General features: G+C 37.8%; 1 protein-coding gene across 1 annotated transcript in view; it reads right to left on the reverse strand.

Annotated features, from left to right (window-relative positions):
- EGFLAM (EGF like, fibronectin type III and laminin G domains) overlaps positions 1-14,413 on the reverse strand; it is a 1,039,379-nt gene that overhangs the window by 444,227 nt on the left and 580,739 nt on the right. The window contains exon 8 of the mRNA XM_044069897.1: positions 5,377-5,493. Within this exon, the coding sequence (XP_043925832.1) occupies positions 5,377-5,493 (117 nt within the window). The remainder of the gene's footprint in view (positions 1-5,376; positions 5,494-14,413) is intronic.

Consider the following 14,413-nt stretch of genomic DNA (forward strand, 5'->3'; position numbering starts at 1 on the left):
CACAGTCATGCACTACTACTATGTTATGTTTATGATTTGTGTACTGCCATATCATGAATGTGTAACAGAAAGACATACCATTTATCATGTGTTTTGAATGGCAGTTGTCATGCTGCCCCACTGGCATGATGTGTTGTTGTGTGCCATGTCTTGGTAATGCTGATGCCACATGGGGTCATATACAGGTATGTCATACCTATGGACAGCCCTCCTTTTTGCCTGCCTGGAACACCAAATTAACATTAATGTATATACCATTGTAAGGATAATTTATTCAGTAACAGTAAATTATGCTGTGTTTATTGTATGTTACATTTCCACACCCATTCCCTATTCACAAAAGTTCCGTTTCTGGCAATATTTGTACATATTAACTGGGAACTCTACACGTCTTTGCACATAGTCCAATCCATACTGACACACCATTGCATGTCTGACATGTGAACATTCACTGACTTATCATTGATGTGCTGTAATGATGCTTACAGGAGTGTCCTGTGCTCGGTAATGAGCAGGGTGCATGACATACACCTGCCATTGTTTATTCAGTATTGACATGACAGGATAAATGTACGTGATTGAAATTCTTAGCTTACTTACCTATGCCTGTTAATGTTATATGATTGCATATTACTGTCTATGTTTAATTTATAAATGCCCATTTTTGTGGGCATCAATAATAAAGTCTGCTCATGACTACATTTGAAATTTGCTTACATGTATTTTGAGTTGGCTTCAACAGCACCCTGTGCACTGTACACATGCATTTGCAAGGTGTAACCTTACCTTGTTGTCCTGCTTTATTGTTGTCTTTCTTGATGCAGGCATTGGTTGTCCATCTAACTTCCATCTTAATATTTATGTAATATATTTTGCAGGCGTGTTTGCTTTTATAGCAATTATTTGCCATTGTCATGTAATACATTTTGACATGGTGAACATGTCCTAAATATATGGCCATTTAAAGGATGCACGACATCTGCACACAAGCCACGGGCTACTGCTTGCAATACAGCCTTGTTCTCATTATACCTCTGTGTTAACCAGTCTACATTGTTGAAATTCATGTGCACAACCTGATATTTTTATTTTAAGCTGTAGTGTTAGATCTTTGCAAATATTCTTACATGTCATTGGTGTGTGTATGTGTATTGACATTGTTTTCATGTACATTGCATTTAGGCAACTGACAGTCATACATATCCGCCTACACCTGTATGTTGCCTTTGACATTGTATATGTATGGCACATATATGCATTCCTTTACACATTTATCTAGATTGTGTACACCTACTTGTATATTTAGTAGCCATGTTGCTTCTTTACTGCAGTTTGACTGTTTGGCACTGTACTTGGTTGTTTGCCTTTCACATGCATGGTTGGAAGTTCAGCTCTGACTTCTTCTGGAGTTTTCTAGCATTCTTAGATCTGCATTTCTCATCTGTGATGTTGCTTGGCATACACTTGCACTGTTGACAGACTACTTGGATATGTGTGTATTTATCCAGTGTGTACTATGTTCCTTATATATTACCCTACAACACCCATCTACCTTTGATCATACACATCCAGGTATGACTGCCATGCAATTTAGAATATGTCATAACATGATAGTGCAAAGGCAGATATGTTTTTTCTGCATTTCACCATGGTTTGTATGCATCCCCACCCTGTTTGATGACTTTCCATTGCCTGTGTTGTGCTGTGTGGTGTTTGTGCAACTTACCTGCCCTTACTGTTTTTTTCCAACTTTTGTCTGCCTTGTGTTGTGATATTTGTTCTATGGGCATACCTGCTGTGATAGCCTTCTCTTTCCCTATCTTTTCTTCTGTTTTTTTTTTTTTAATAAAAATTGGACCTATTCCCACCACAAAAAAAAAAACAAACAAAAAAAAAAACAACAAAAAAAGCATTGCCCGTGCTCCTCTGATTTTCCTACTCTAACATCCCTCTTGTGTGTCCCTCTTCTTCACTCATCTTCCACCTTCTTTGGATGTGTGCATTACCTGTGATCCCCACGCAAATTCCACACCCATTGTTAGCTAATGTTAGCTGTGGTAATATGGCTGTGATTGCCCATTGCCTTTATTAATTTTTTTATTAGAAAATTTACAGATTCTATTGGAATCCGTAAGAGACAGCCAGCACACTTTTTGTAATGATGGACTTGGGGTGATATTCCATATTTGTCCTTAAGCTTGGTGGAGAGATTCTGTTACAGATATGGTTAAGACTGCCGAGATGCTTGAATTGTAAGATTCTTTTCATAACGTTGTACTGTACATCATGCTTAGGTCCCTTACTTACAGATTACTTGCAGAAATGCACAGGGCGCCATTACTACTGAGATACTTCATTGAACGCTGAGATATTTGTAGTTTACTGTGGCAGATTTACATATTACATTATTATCTGCAGTTTTGCTGCTGATATTGATGTAATGCACTAGATTCTGAGAACTTTATGGAATCTGGCCCATGATATACATTTAATGTCACTGAACATATGTGATTGGTTTTAACTCATCATATGATTGGATTTTTATGATTTAAATATCTTTCAGTGGAGTGTAATGACAGACGATGTGTGTGTTTACTACATTTGTGACAGTCCAGCAGCTGACACACCAAAGGAACAATACAATATTTTGCTTAAAGATGCAAAACAGAAAGAATAATTACACAGCAAAGCTCAGTTTTCCTCAGTAATGACATTATGTTGACTGTGCAGTAGAGCTTATTATACACCATTTGCTTAGGCAGAAAACTACTTCATGTCCACAACTGCCAGTATGTGGCAAATAATTGTATAATTCTCATAACCAAAAATAAAAGGCAGTTAAAACATGCAAAACAGCAATTAACTTAATCTACAGACAAGTATTAGCTTTGGGTAATAACTGTCAATTTAAATAGTAGACCAGGAATAAATGTCTCCAAGAACTTTCATGTGCAGGTTAAACAGTGCACTGGAGGTTTCATTGGTAAAAACCTTACTCATAAGTGTTTTTATAAACAGCATTTTGATAAGAAAAAGGGATTGCATGTACTGGCTTCCTATAGAAAGTGTGGTCCCGTGAAAGCATCCAGAGGACTGAATGTCCAAAAACACAGACTTGTATATACCAAGTCTGAGATGGTCATTTCTCAGGTATGTTGCTCTTGGAGCTGGGAGATATATATATATATATATATATATATATATATATATATATATGTATATGAATTCACTACATAATCTCAAAATCTTGAAATATCAAATTTCAAAATCTCGAGACTATATAGCCGAAACCACTAAATGCCAAAAGACCAGAAGCGTGAAATTCAAAATCCTGTCCGTACAACACACATACAGCACACACATACACATACACAGAATTTCCCCCCACAGAAAAACATATCATCCTACACTACAGATAGGCAGGGGAGAAAGCCCCCCTGCACCCCCCATGTGGGGGGCTGCATGCCCCCACATCTCCCCTATTAAATATAATAACTCTGAGATCGCACAGACACACAAGTGAAACACACCCATACATTTTACAGTCCTTCACACACACACACACACACACATCACAGTCACAACACACACTGACACACACTAAAGACCCTAACCAACACACTTACACATAGATACTTACCTGAACTTCCACCTATCCATCAACAAACCACAACACCAGAAGCACTACTTCAATATCTCCAAACATCGGGATTTTGAATTTCGCACTTCTGTTTTTTTCGGTATTTAGGGGTTTCGGCTAAATAGTCTCGAGATTTTGGAATTCGATATTCCAACATTTCGAGATTATGTAGTGATCTCATATATATATATATATATATATATATATATATATATATATATATATATTACAGTAAACTCTCAGTTAGCCAGAACTCTCAAGCAACCTGCAAATAAATAAACAAATAAATAAAAATACAGTACAATTTTCACGTGTTGCACTTTCTGTTTCCCCCCGCAGAAACATACCTTATGTTTTTAGAATTTTACAGTTTCAAAAAGGGAGAAAGGAATAAATTCTCTCTCTCCCCAACCTAAGAACAAGTCAAACAAACCAAATAGTACAGGGTACAGTATTAGTTAGGCTATTTTAATAGTAACTCTCAAGCAACCAGAAACTACAGTTATCTGGCATCTACCAATCCTCATGGGTGCTGTTAACTCAGAGTTTACTGTATGTGTGTGTGTGTATATATATATATATATATATATATATATATATATATATATATATATATATATATATATATATATACACACACATATGTCCAAAAGACAGGCCGATAGGCTGCTGAAGAAAACTCAGTAGTTATCCAGTCCCAACAAAAGAGAACAAACTCTGTGTATCCACCACAATGAGGTTAAAAGACGTAATTTAATGTTCCTAATTCCTCCAGAGGGAGTGGCAATTCTTTCCTTCGCACAGAATTAAGAACATTAAATTACATCTTTTAACCTCAATGTGGTAAATATGCGGAGTGTGTTCTTATATATATATATATATATATATATATATATATATACACACACACACACATACACACATATATATATATATATATATATATATATATATATATATATATATATATATATAAAATGGGGGTTGCAGGGGGTGCTTGGCACCCCACCGAAACAAGTTAAAAGGAAGTGCAAAATTCAAGAGTTGCACTTCTCTGGCAGTTTTGGTCTCTTTTGTTTCAGTCTGCCAGCGCTCAGCATTATGAGTGTCAACATTTCAATAGGGATCCATATAGAAATCAGCACTGTTTATGAAAAGAAAATGATCATACATTAACAAACAAGAAAGGGAATTTCAGTCATACCTGAAACACTTATAGCAGATTAGTATAGTTAGAAATTCTACTGATATGGTTTGCTTATTTGATAAAAGAACACTGGTTTGGATTTTGTTGCATAACTCATCTGCAATGTTATCCTTCACAGAGCTGTCCACTTCAAAAATATTTGCTCTACAATTAAACTGAGACAGCACAGAAAGAGTACATTACTGCAAAAATTCCACCTTGCTTCAGAAAGTATATGAGAGAAGGACACATTAATACACAAACACATTTTCATGAAAGTTAGAAACACCCATTTCAGCAGCACTGGGCACTAAGTACCAAAACATTTTTTGTAAATTACAGCACTCATACACATAAGACCTAAGTACTGCTCTGTTAGGCTGCATTTTGTTACTATAAAGAACATCAAATCTTATTCTCAGGAGTACTAATCAATGGAAATATGAATTTTAACAGAGTCACTTGTTTGCAACTGTGGTAAGATGCAGAAGCAATAAAAAAAATCATCCACAAATAGCATTTTAAAACATACAAAAGAAATGAGGCATACCTTTTGAATGCTTCCACTAAAAGGTTTAGCAACTCCCGACTTTTTCTTTACATTGTCATAGTCTGGAACACCACCAACAAAAATGTCCGTGTTGCATTTAATCTGAGTGAAAGCTCCCTAGAAAATAAAATGCAAGATAATTAACTATCCAAAGTACTAGTGACTTACAATTGTTAATACAGATATATAATTATCAAGGTACAGGGTTTGAATCTCACAGGGGATAATTGTCTAGGCTTAAAATGGCTCGTAAGGGCAGTTAGCCTAGTACTAATCTATGAATGTATGAATCTATGAATGTATGTAACTTGACTTTTATCAGGAGCCAACATCTGAGTGATGAATTTCACCAAATGTAACTTTAACAAGATCATTTGGTGCAAACTAATTTGATTAGTTGTTCAGGATTTCGAACTTATGTGGATGGTGACCTAACTTTCAACCAACATGTGACAATTGCCATAAGAAAGTCTTTCTCTATTCCAAAACTTATATAAAAAGGGATTGTGTCTAGATGTAGGGATGTAGTTGTTCCCCTATACTCAACCCTTGTTAGGATAATTATTGAGTATAATGCCTCCTTTGGCGTGTATCTGTCCAGAAAAATGCCATAACTGGAACACCCATAGAGTTATCTTACTAAAATGGTACAAAGCTTAAACAATATGGCTTCTCTGAACCAACTGAAATCCCTTTCACTATATTCGGTATCCTACAGACCTTTAAGAGATGACCTGTGTCTGATATATAAGGCAACCTTCTATGCAATACTGATGTATTTACTGCACATCAGCAAGTCAAATGGCATCATAATACTCAACCTAGGGATCTAAACATTTTATGCAGCATCAACAGAATAGTTTGGATTGATAGGTATATCTTGCAGAAGATACCACTGCTGTGGAGCAGACTTCCCAACCACATACAGCAAAGTTCATCCCTGTCCATATTCAGAGACAACTTTGATATATGTAAGGGAAACAAAGATTTACCCCAGGACTGCCCCATGTACTACTAATGGACAGATGCAGCTCCTAAATGTGTAGCCCATGAATACGGATGGGTAAGGAGAGTGTAACACCAAAAAGGATAGATTCATTCAAATTGGTTAGGCTTAAGAACTAGTCTAGTACTTACCTATAAATCTATGAACCTATTAGATACCCACAATGAATACAAATGCTAGTTGTTTAAATGCCTTTCTGGAAAGTTGACAGAAGTCATTGGACTGAGAAACAGGCATAAGGTCAGAGATAGATTTAGAGTTAGAAGTTAGGGTTAGGTTTAAGGGTAAGTAATGGGTTTAAATTTGGTTTAGGGCTATAGCATTGTCTAGGGTTAATGTTAGTTTAGAATTAGGGCTGCTGGGTGCAGGAGTGCTGTGTCCTGCATTTTGAGTTTCCCTATCACTAGATAAAAGAAAAAACACTTACATGCATAGCAGATTAACCAAATCAGTCAAATACATGTCAGAGGAGACAACATGCAGACAAACTAGAAAATCTCAATACGTATGGTAGCTGAGGAGCTCACACAATAAATCCCCCACAATACAATGTAAAAGCATGAAATGAGCCCATCCACTACACATCAAGACACAGAGTGTATGTGTAGGCGGCAGTAAACAGTGTTTATTCAGAGCTAAAGGAAAGATCCCACACACAAAACAGAAAGTGTTCATAGTGTACACCACTCCCAGTGAGCTCCTGCTAACCTATCAAAGTGTCTACATCAGTAAGGAAGTGCCCATAATGTACACCAGGGTCAATGAACTCCAGTTAACCTATCAAAGTGTCCACATCAGTAAGGACGTGTCCATACTACAGACCACTGTAGTCTAAGTCTAAATAACTCTTTTATTTATTTTCTTATTTTATTTTTAATTTATTTTATATTTGATTTGTTTACTGGGTAGAATACTGATCCAGGTGGACCTTTTTTTGGTTTAGTCCAGGAAGATACAAAGAAAAATAGAAGAAAAGGAGAAACACAAATATTACACTGTAAAGTAAAGCAGAAGGAATGACTTAAGAAATAATACTAAAAACAGTGAAATAATTGCATGACAGCATGTAAGAAAGCTTCTAATAAAATTAGAAAGTGTCTTCAGTCATTTCACTCCACCTTTGCCAGCAGACAGTGTTAACAGCTCACAAAGCACCACAGATACACATTATGTGTAATCATCATTAAATAACCCTATGACAAATACTGCAGTCTTTCCTGCACTGCCAGTATTTTATTTTATTTATTTTATTTTTTTATTTTACATTTGTTGACCGGGCTAGTCTAGCTGGAGATATTTCCATTTTCAGTAGAGGCCCAGGGAGAAAAGCTCCACAGAGAATACATAAAGAAAAACATCATAGTGTTTGTAAGAAAGTTAGTAAAAGACAAAAACTAACAACTCTACAATTTAATATTATTACTAAATGAATTAATTACTACCACACACAGTTGCAGTCCAAAAAACCTTATACAAAGATAAAAAATACTTTGTATGATAAAGATACTAAATGAATTAATTACTACCACACACAGTTACAGTCCAAAAAACATTATACAAAGATAAAAAATACTTTGTATGATAAAGATACAGGATAGGAGGTAAGAGAAAAGAGAGCTAAGAATGAAGGAAGTTAGAAGGGATTAGTTATGGAAAAGAGAGCAAGTAAGACAGTCAACAAGCAAAGAAGTATTAGGAAGACAAGTGGGAGTAGAAGAAGAAAGCCAAGTGGAGGATAGAGTCAGCAAGAAGTAGGAGGTAGTTTTAAAGTTGAGTAGAAGTAGTGGAAAGTTAATCAGGTTTACTACAGGAACAAAGCCAGTGATTTTGGAAGTGCAGTTTAATGTTTTGTTTGAAAAGAGGCAATGATGTAATCTTTGTTATGTTGCTAGGTAATAAATTCCATTTTGTACCTACCGAATTGGTAAAAAGGGAGTCACCAGCAGTGTTATTTGATTTTATAGAACTAAGAGTTTACTAGAAGGGCGGAGAGAGTTAAGATTGTTATAGGGGATTATGAGTTGTGAGAGTATAGGCGTGTTCTTTGGTTGGTACAGTATTTTATGGGCAATAGTGAGTTGTTGGATTGCAAGATAGTTCTGAAACTCTAGCCAGCCTAGTGGTTTCAAGTTAAGACAGTGATGGGTTCTGTAGGGGTTACCTGTAGCTGCCGGCAATGTTATTGTAGCAGGTTGCCAATTTGGTAAGGTTTGGTTTTCTTGAGGTTGGTAAAGATGGAGAGCATTTTACAAAAGAAGAGTAGAAATAAGATGGGAGTGAGCAATCCTAGTTCTAGTTGAAGGCGTAAGAAATGGTCTAATTCGATATAAGGATCCTATTTTTCTATTGACAAGTTTTATGGAGTTGTTAATTTGTTGGTTGAAAGAGAGATTATTGTCAATTGTAATACCTAACAGTTTAGTGGTAGAGTAGGGTGAGATGACAGTGGCATTGTTGGAGGAGATGGTGAAGTTTAAGGGGAGGTCCTAGAAGTGGGGGTGAAGAGGAGAAGTTTAGTTTTTTTAGCATTTAATAAGAGGGATCGACTGGAGAACCATGTTTCTACTTATTAAAGATTTTTGAGTATGAGAGATAAGTTCTGAGGTGGAATATGCTGAGCAGATGAGTGTAGAATCATCGGCATATTGAATGCAGGTAGCTTGAGGGATTATAGTTTGAAGATCATTAATGAAGAGGGAAAAGAGAAGTGGGCCAAGAATAGAGCCTCAGTGGAACTCCGATAGAAACAGGCAAAGAGAAGAAATGTGGTTATTCCAAAGAACTGCTTGTTTTCTGTTTGTAAGTTAAGAATTAAACCATCTAATGGCTGGGATATCAAAAGATAGGGATTCAAGAGTATTAATTAATAAAGACTGGTTAACCATATCGAATGCTTTGGAGAGGTCAATGAAGAGGGCAGAAGAGAGTAGGTTGTTGTTACGGTTCAGATTAATAGTTTCTACAAAGGAAAGCAGGGCGGTAGTAGTACTATGATGTGGTCTGAAGCCATGTTGACAGTTAGCTATAATGTTGTGAAGAGAGAGGTGTTGTACAAGCTGATGGTGGATACATTTCTCCAAGTTAATTTGGCCAAAGGAGAGAGAGAGAGCAATAGGTCTTATAGTTAGGAGTAGTCTATGGAGGGATAATATGAGAGACCCTCTTCCAGCAGATATCTCAGGATGATTCCTTCTTTGATTGTCCTATTTATGAGAATAGAAATAGGATATGCGATAACCTTGGCAGCCTTTTGTAGAAAAAGTGAAGGGAGCTTGTCAGCAGAGGGGGTACAAGGTTTTAGTTTGAGGAAGAGTCTGTATATGTAAGATGTAGAGATAGGATGTAGAGAGAATTTAAAGGAAGAGTTTGTAAGGTTACATGGTGGGTGTGAGTTGTTGGCATTCAGTTGTTTAGCAAGAGCTTGTATAGTTTCGGTGAAGAAAGAGTTGAAAGCATCTGCAGTTTGTTGAGGGGTATCATGATCAGCATTAAGTGGGGAAGGTACAATTTTAGAACTTCCTGGGAGAGGACTATTGACTGAAGACCAGAAAAGTTTAGAATTATTAAGATGAGTTTGTTGTAGGTTCAAATTAGAATTTTTTGTCAGCTATTATTGCCTTTTAGTTAGATTTCTAAGCTGTGCAAAGAAGTGTAGAAGATCAGGGTTATTTCTGTGGGATCTCCATGTGGCCCAGACTTATTTCTAGTGGAGAATAAGTTTTTTTGTTTCATGGGAGAGCTAAGGGGCTGTATTAGATTTGAATTTAATGTGATGATCGTTCCAGGAGCATGTATGTCAAGAATGGATAAAAAAGTTGAGTTAAAAATTATAGTACTGGGCATTTTCTCAAGAGGAAGTGTTTTAAGGGGTTCCAGTTACATGCACTAAGTTCAGACTGAAACAGTTCTGGATTAAAATGTTTGATGGTGCGTATATTTCTTATAGTGCAGGGTTTACAATCAGCCTTTTCCCTTGTTATGAATGTTAAGGAGTGATCACTAACATCATCTGGCAAAAGGTTCCTACTTTTGTAACTATCTTTGACTTTGTTTATGGAGTATCCAGTCTAAAATGCTTTGTCAAAAGTCCTCCCATGTTGGCCTGTACTTCTGAGAAGTAGATGCCAAACAATAGGGGCCAAGGACCGAGCCCTGTGGGACACCACTTGTGACCGCTTGGAGTCTGACACAGCGCCAGCAACTCTAACCCTGTGGGTTCTGTCCTTAAGCCAGTTTGCAACCCATCTTGTGACATATGGGTTTACATTTAAGCTGGTAAGTTTTTCTACAATACCCGAGTGGGGTATTGTGTCGAAGCCTTTGCAAGGTCAAGGTAGGCTGTATGGACTGCCTTTCCTCATCAATGGCCTTGGTGACTATTTCAAGAAGTCAACCAAGTTCAAAAGGCATGATCTTCCCTTGACAAAGCCAAACTGGGTCGGGTCCAATGTCTGCAAGTCCCCTATATCTTTGTTTATGAGCTCCATTATGATCCTCTCCATAGCTTTGCAGACTAGACTTGTTAAGCTTATGGGGGTAATTACCAGGGTCCGTGAGGCGCCACCTTTGTGGAGTGGGACCACAGTTGCCGTCGCCACTCCTTGGGCACGTATCCTGTGGTAAGGCTGAGATTAAACAGCTGCCTTATGTGCGGGTTTAATTCCTCATTTAGCTCGTGTAGCACACAGCCGGGGACACCATCCGGTCCCATTGATGCTGTGTTTTTAGCTTTAGAGAGAGCAGCTTTCACCTGCGCATTTGAGATGTCCGGGAGGCTACACTCGGCTGGGATAGTTATCTCTCCTTTAGGGGAGAGGGGTGAAGTTTGCACTGAACCTGTCTGCCAGTATGTTGGCAATGTCTGTGGGTTCAGTGATTTTTGTATCATTTTGGACTAATTCTGAGCATATCTGTGAGTTTCCACCCAGGTTCCTAACATAGCTGAAAAAGGCCTTATGATTGTCCTTTGAATCCATGGCAATTTTTCTCTCAAAATTGGCCTTAGTTGATTTTATGAGTGCTCGTATTGTTTTACTAATAATGATCAGGGGTGACTTCCCTTTTATGGATTTTGTTCTATCATGTAATAGCTTTCTCCTCTTATTGTAAAGTTTGTTAATGGCTGGGGTCCACCAGACTGGACGTTTGCCCTTTGTGGAAAGAGTCTTGGTTTTATTTGGGATTGCCTGATCCATGCAGTCCTGGAGGTGTTCATAGAAGGCATTTGTAAGGGCTTCCAGCTTGGGTTGTGGTTTCCTCTGACTCAGGGGCCTTGAAGGATACCACACCAGTCTTGAGTAGTGTGAAGTTTGCTTTAGAGAAGTTCTTCACTATGGTCTTTTTTGTTTGGGGTGGCGGGTCGGATGTGGATTTCCAGTGAGATTAGTTTATGATCAGATCTCACCAATGAGGGATATACTTCCGGTGTGGAGCATTTTGTCCCCATGTTTGTGACAATGAGATCTAGTATATTTTCTCCTCTCGTGGGAACAGTGACTAGCTGTTCCATGGCATTTGAATTTATGAACTCCAGGAACCGTTGGGCTAGAAAGTTAGGGCTTGAGTAATGTTCCCAGTCTATATTCGGGTAGTTGAAGTCACCCAATATGATGGTGTTTGGAGATACATTTATACCCTCCAGTGTCTTCAGGAAGGCTGTGTGGGGTTCCTGAGTTTGAGAGGGTGGCCTGTAGCATGCTACAATTTGTAGAGCAGTTTTGCCTTTTGTTAGTTGCACCTGGATGGTTTCCGAAGCTTCATGCGTTGCCACCAACCTGGAGGTGTGAGTATCCTTTATGAATATGGATACACCCTCCTTTTGTGGGTGGCCCGGGGTTTTTGGGGGCCCGGAAGCATGATATGAGGTAAAACCTAATAGTCCCGGGGGTGCTCTCAGGAGCCTTGAACCAGGTTTCAGTTACAGCACAGACATCGATGTTCTCCATATTTTTTTTTTTTTTTTTTTTTTTTTTTTTTTTTTTTTTTTTTTTTATTTTTAAAAAAAAAAAAAAAAAAAAAAAAAAATAAAAAAAAAAAAGGCAGAGAGACACTGGATCCCCTTTGAATGACACCAGACATTAAGCCAATTGTTAAAGCTGATATTTGTAATTAACATCAATGCTGGGAAAAGGGAAGGGGGCAGGGGCAAGGGGCTAGGTTGTTACGGTTCAGATTAATAGTGTCTACAAAGGAAAGCAGGGCGTAGTAGTACTATGATGGTCTGAAGCCATGTTGACAGTTAGCTATAATGTTGTGAAGAGAGAGGTGTTGTACAAGCTGATGGTGGATACATTTCTCCATAATTTTGGCCAAAGGAGAGAGGAGAGCAATAGGTCTATAGTTGGAGTAGTCTATGGAGTTTCCACCTTTATGGAGTGGGATAATATGAGAGACCTTCCAGATATCTGGGATGATTCCTTCTTTGATTGTCCTATTTATGAGAATAGAAATAGGATATGCGATAACCTTGGCAGCCTTTTGTAGAAAAAGTGAAGGGAGCTTGTCAGCAGAGGGGGTACAAGGTTTTAGTTTGAGGAGGAGTCTGTATATGTAAGATGTAGAGATAGGATGTAGAGAGAATTTAAAGGAAGAGTTTGTAAGGTTACATGGTGGGTGTGAGTTGTTGGCATTCAGTTGTTTAGCAAGAGCTTGTATAGTTTCGGTGAAGAAAGAGTTGAAAGCATCTGCAGTTTGTTGAGGGGTATCATGATCAGCATTAAGTGGGGAAGGTGTTTTAGAACTTCCTGGGGAGAGGAGTCTATTGACTGAAGACCAGAAAAGTTTAGAATTATTAAGATGAGTTTGTTGTAGTTCAAAGTAGAATTTTTTTTGTCAGCTATTATTGCCTTTTTAGTTAGATTTCTAAGCTGGCAGAAGTGTAGAAGATCAGGGTTATTTCTGTGGGATCTCCATGTGGCCCAGACTTTATTTCTAGTGAGAATAAGTTTTTTTGTTTCATGGGAGAGCCAAGGGGCTGTATTAGATTTAATTCTAATGATACGTTCAGGAGCATGTATGTCAAGAATGGATAAAAAAGTTGAGTTAAAGTATAGTACTGCATTTTCAAGAGGAAGTGTTTTTAAGGGGTTCCAGTTACATGCACTAAGTTCAGACTGAAACAGTTCTGGATTAAAATGTTTGATGGTGCGTATATTTCTTATAGTGCAGGGGTTTACACAATCAGCCTTTTCCCTTGTTATGAATGTTAAGGAGTGATCACTAACATCATCTGGCAAGGTTCCTACTTTGTAACTATCTTTGACTTTGTTTATGAGTATCCAGTCTAAAATGCTTTCTCTATTACTATGTTTGTTGAGCCTAGTAGTTGAGGTAATGGTTTGGGTAAAACCATGGAGGTTGATATGAGAAGAAGGATTATCAGCATTAATGCTATTCCAGTCTATGTTCAGGTCAGCTAGTATAATGGTTTCTTGGGGATATGTAGCAGATACCCAACTAAGATAATTTTCTAGGATTGGTATATTGTTACCAGGTGGTAGGTACATACAGATAATATAAAGGGATTTTTTGGAATTTAATTGGAGTTTTGCAATGATTGCTTCTACCTTGCTATCTTGAGTTGGAGAGGCAGGAAGGGTAGTGATATTCAGATGATTTTTAAAAAGAATTGCAACTCCACCACCTTTGTGGTTGGGACGGTCGAGTCTTACTATATTGTAGCCTTGGGGAGTAATCTCAGTGTCTTTAGTGAAAGACTTTAGCCAGGTCTCAGAGAGGCAGAGAATATCAAATGAATGTGTGTGAAGGAGGGAATGCAGGTAGGGTACTTTGTTGTTTATGCTTTGGGTATTAAGATGTCCTATTAGGAAGGTGTTATTGAGTTTGGGTATAGATACTAGGGGAGAAGGGAAAGTAGGACCAGGGTTAGGGTGGATATCTCCAGCTTGAAGGGTAGGATTAATAGGTTTCATAGTGAGGTTACATTTTAGAAAGGTTAGTAATTTAGTTTTGTTATCAGAAGGCAAGACATAGTTGAGATGTGAGAGTCGGTGGAATTTAGGTAGTTGATAG

The sequence above is a fragment of the Protopterus annectens genome, chromosome 1.part0 (genome assembly GCF_019279795.1).
Source record: "Protopterus annectens isolate FY-2018-M chromosome 1.part0, PAN1.0, whole genome shotgun sequence".
Taxonomy (NCBI): domain Eukaryota; kingdom Metazoa; phylum Chordata; order Ceratodontiformes; family Protopteridae; genus Protopterus; species Protopterus annectens.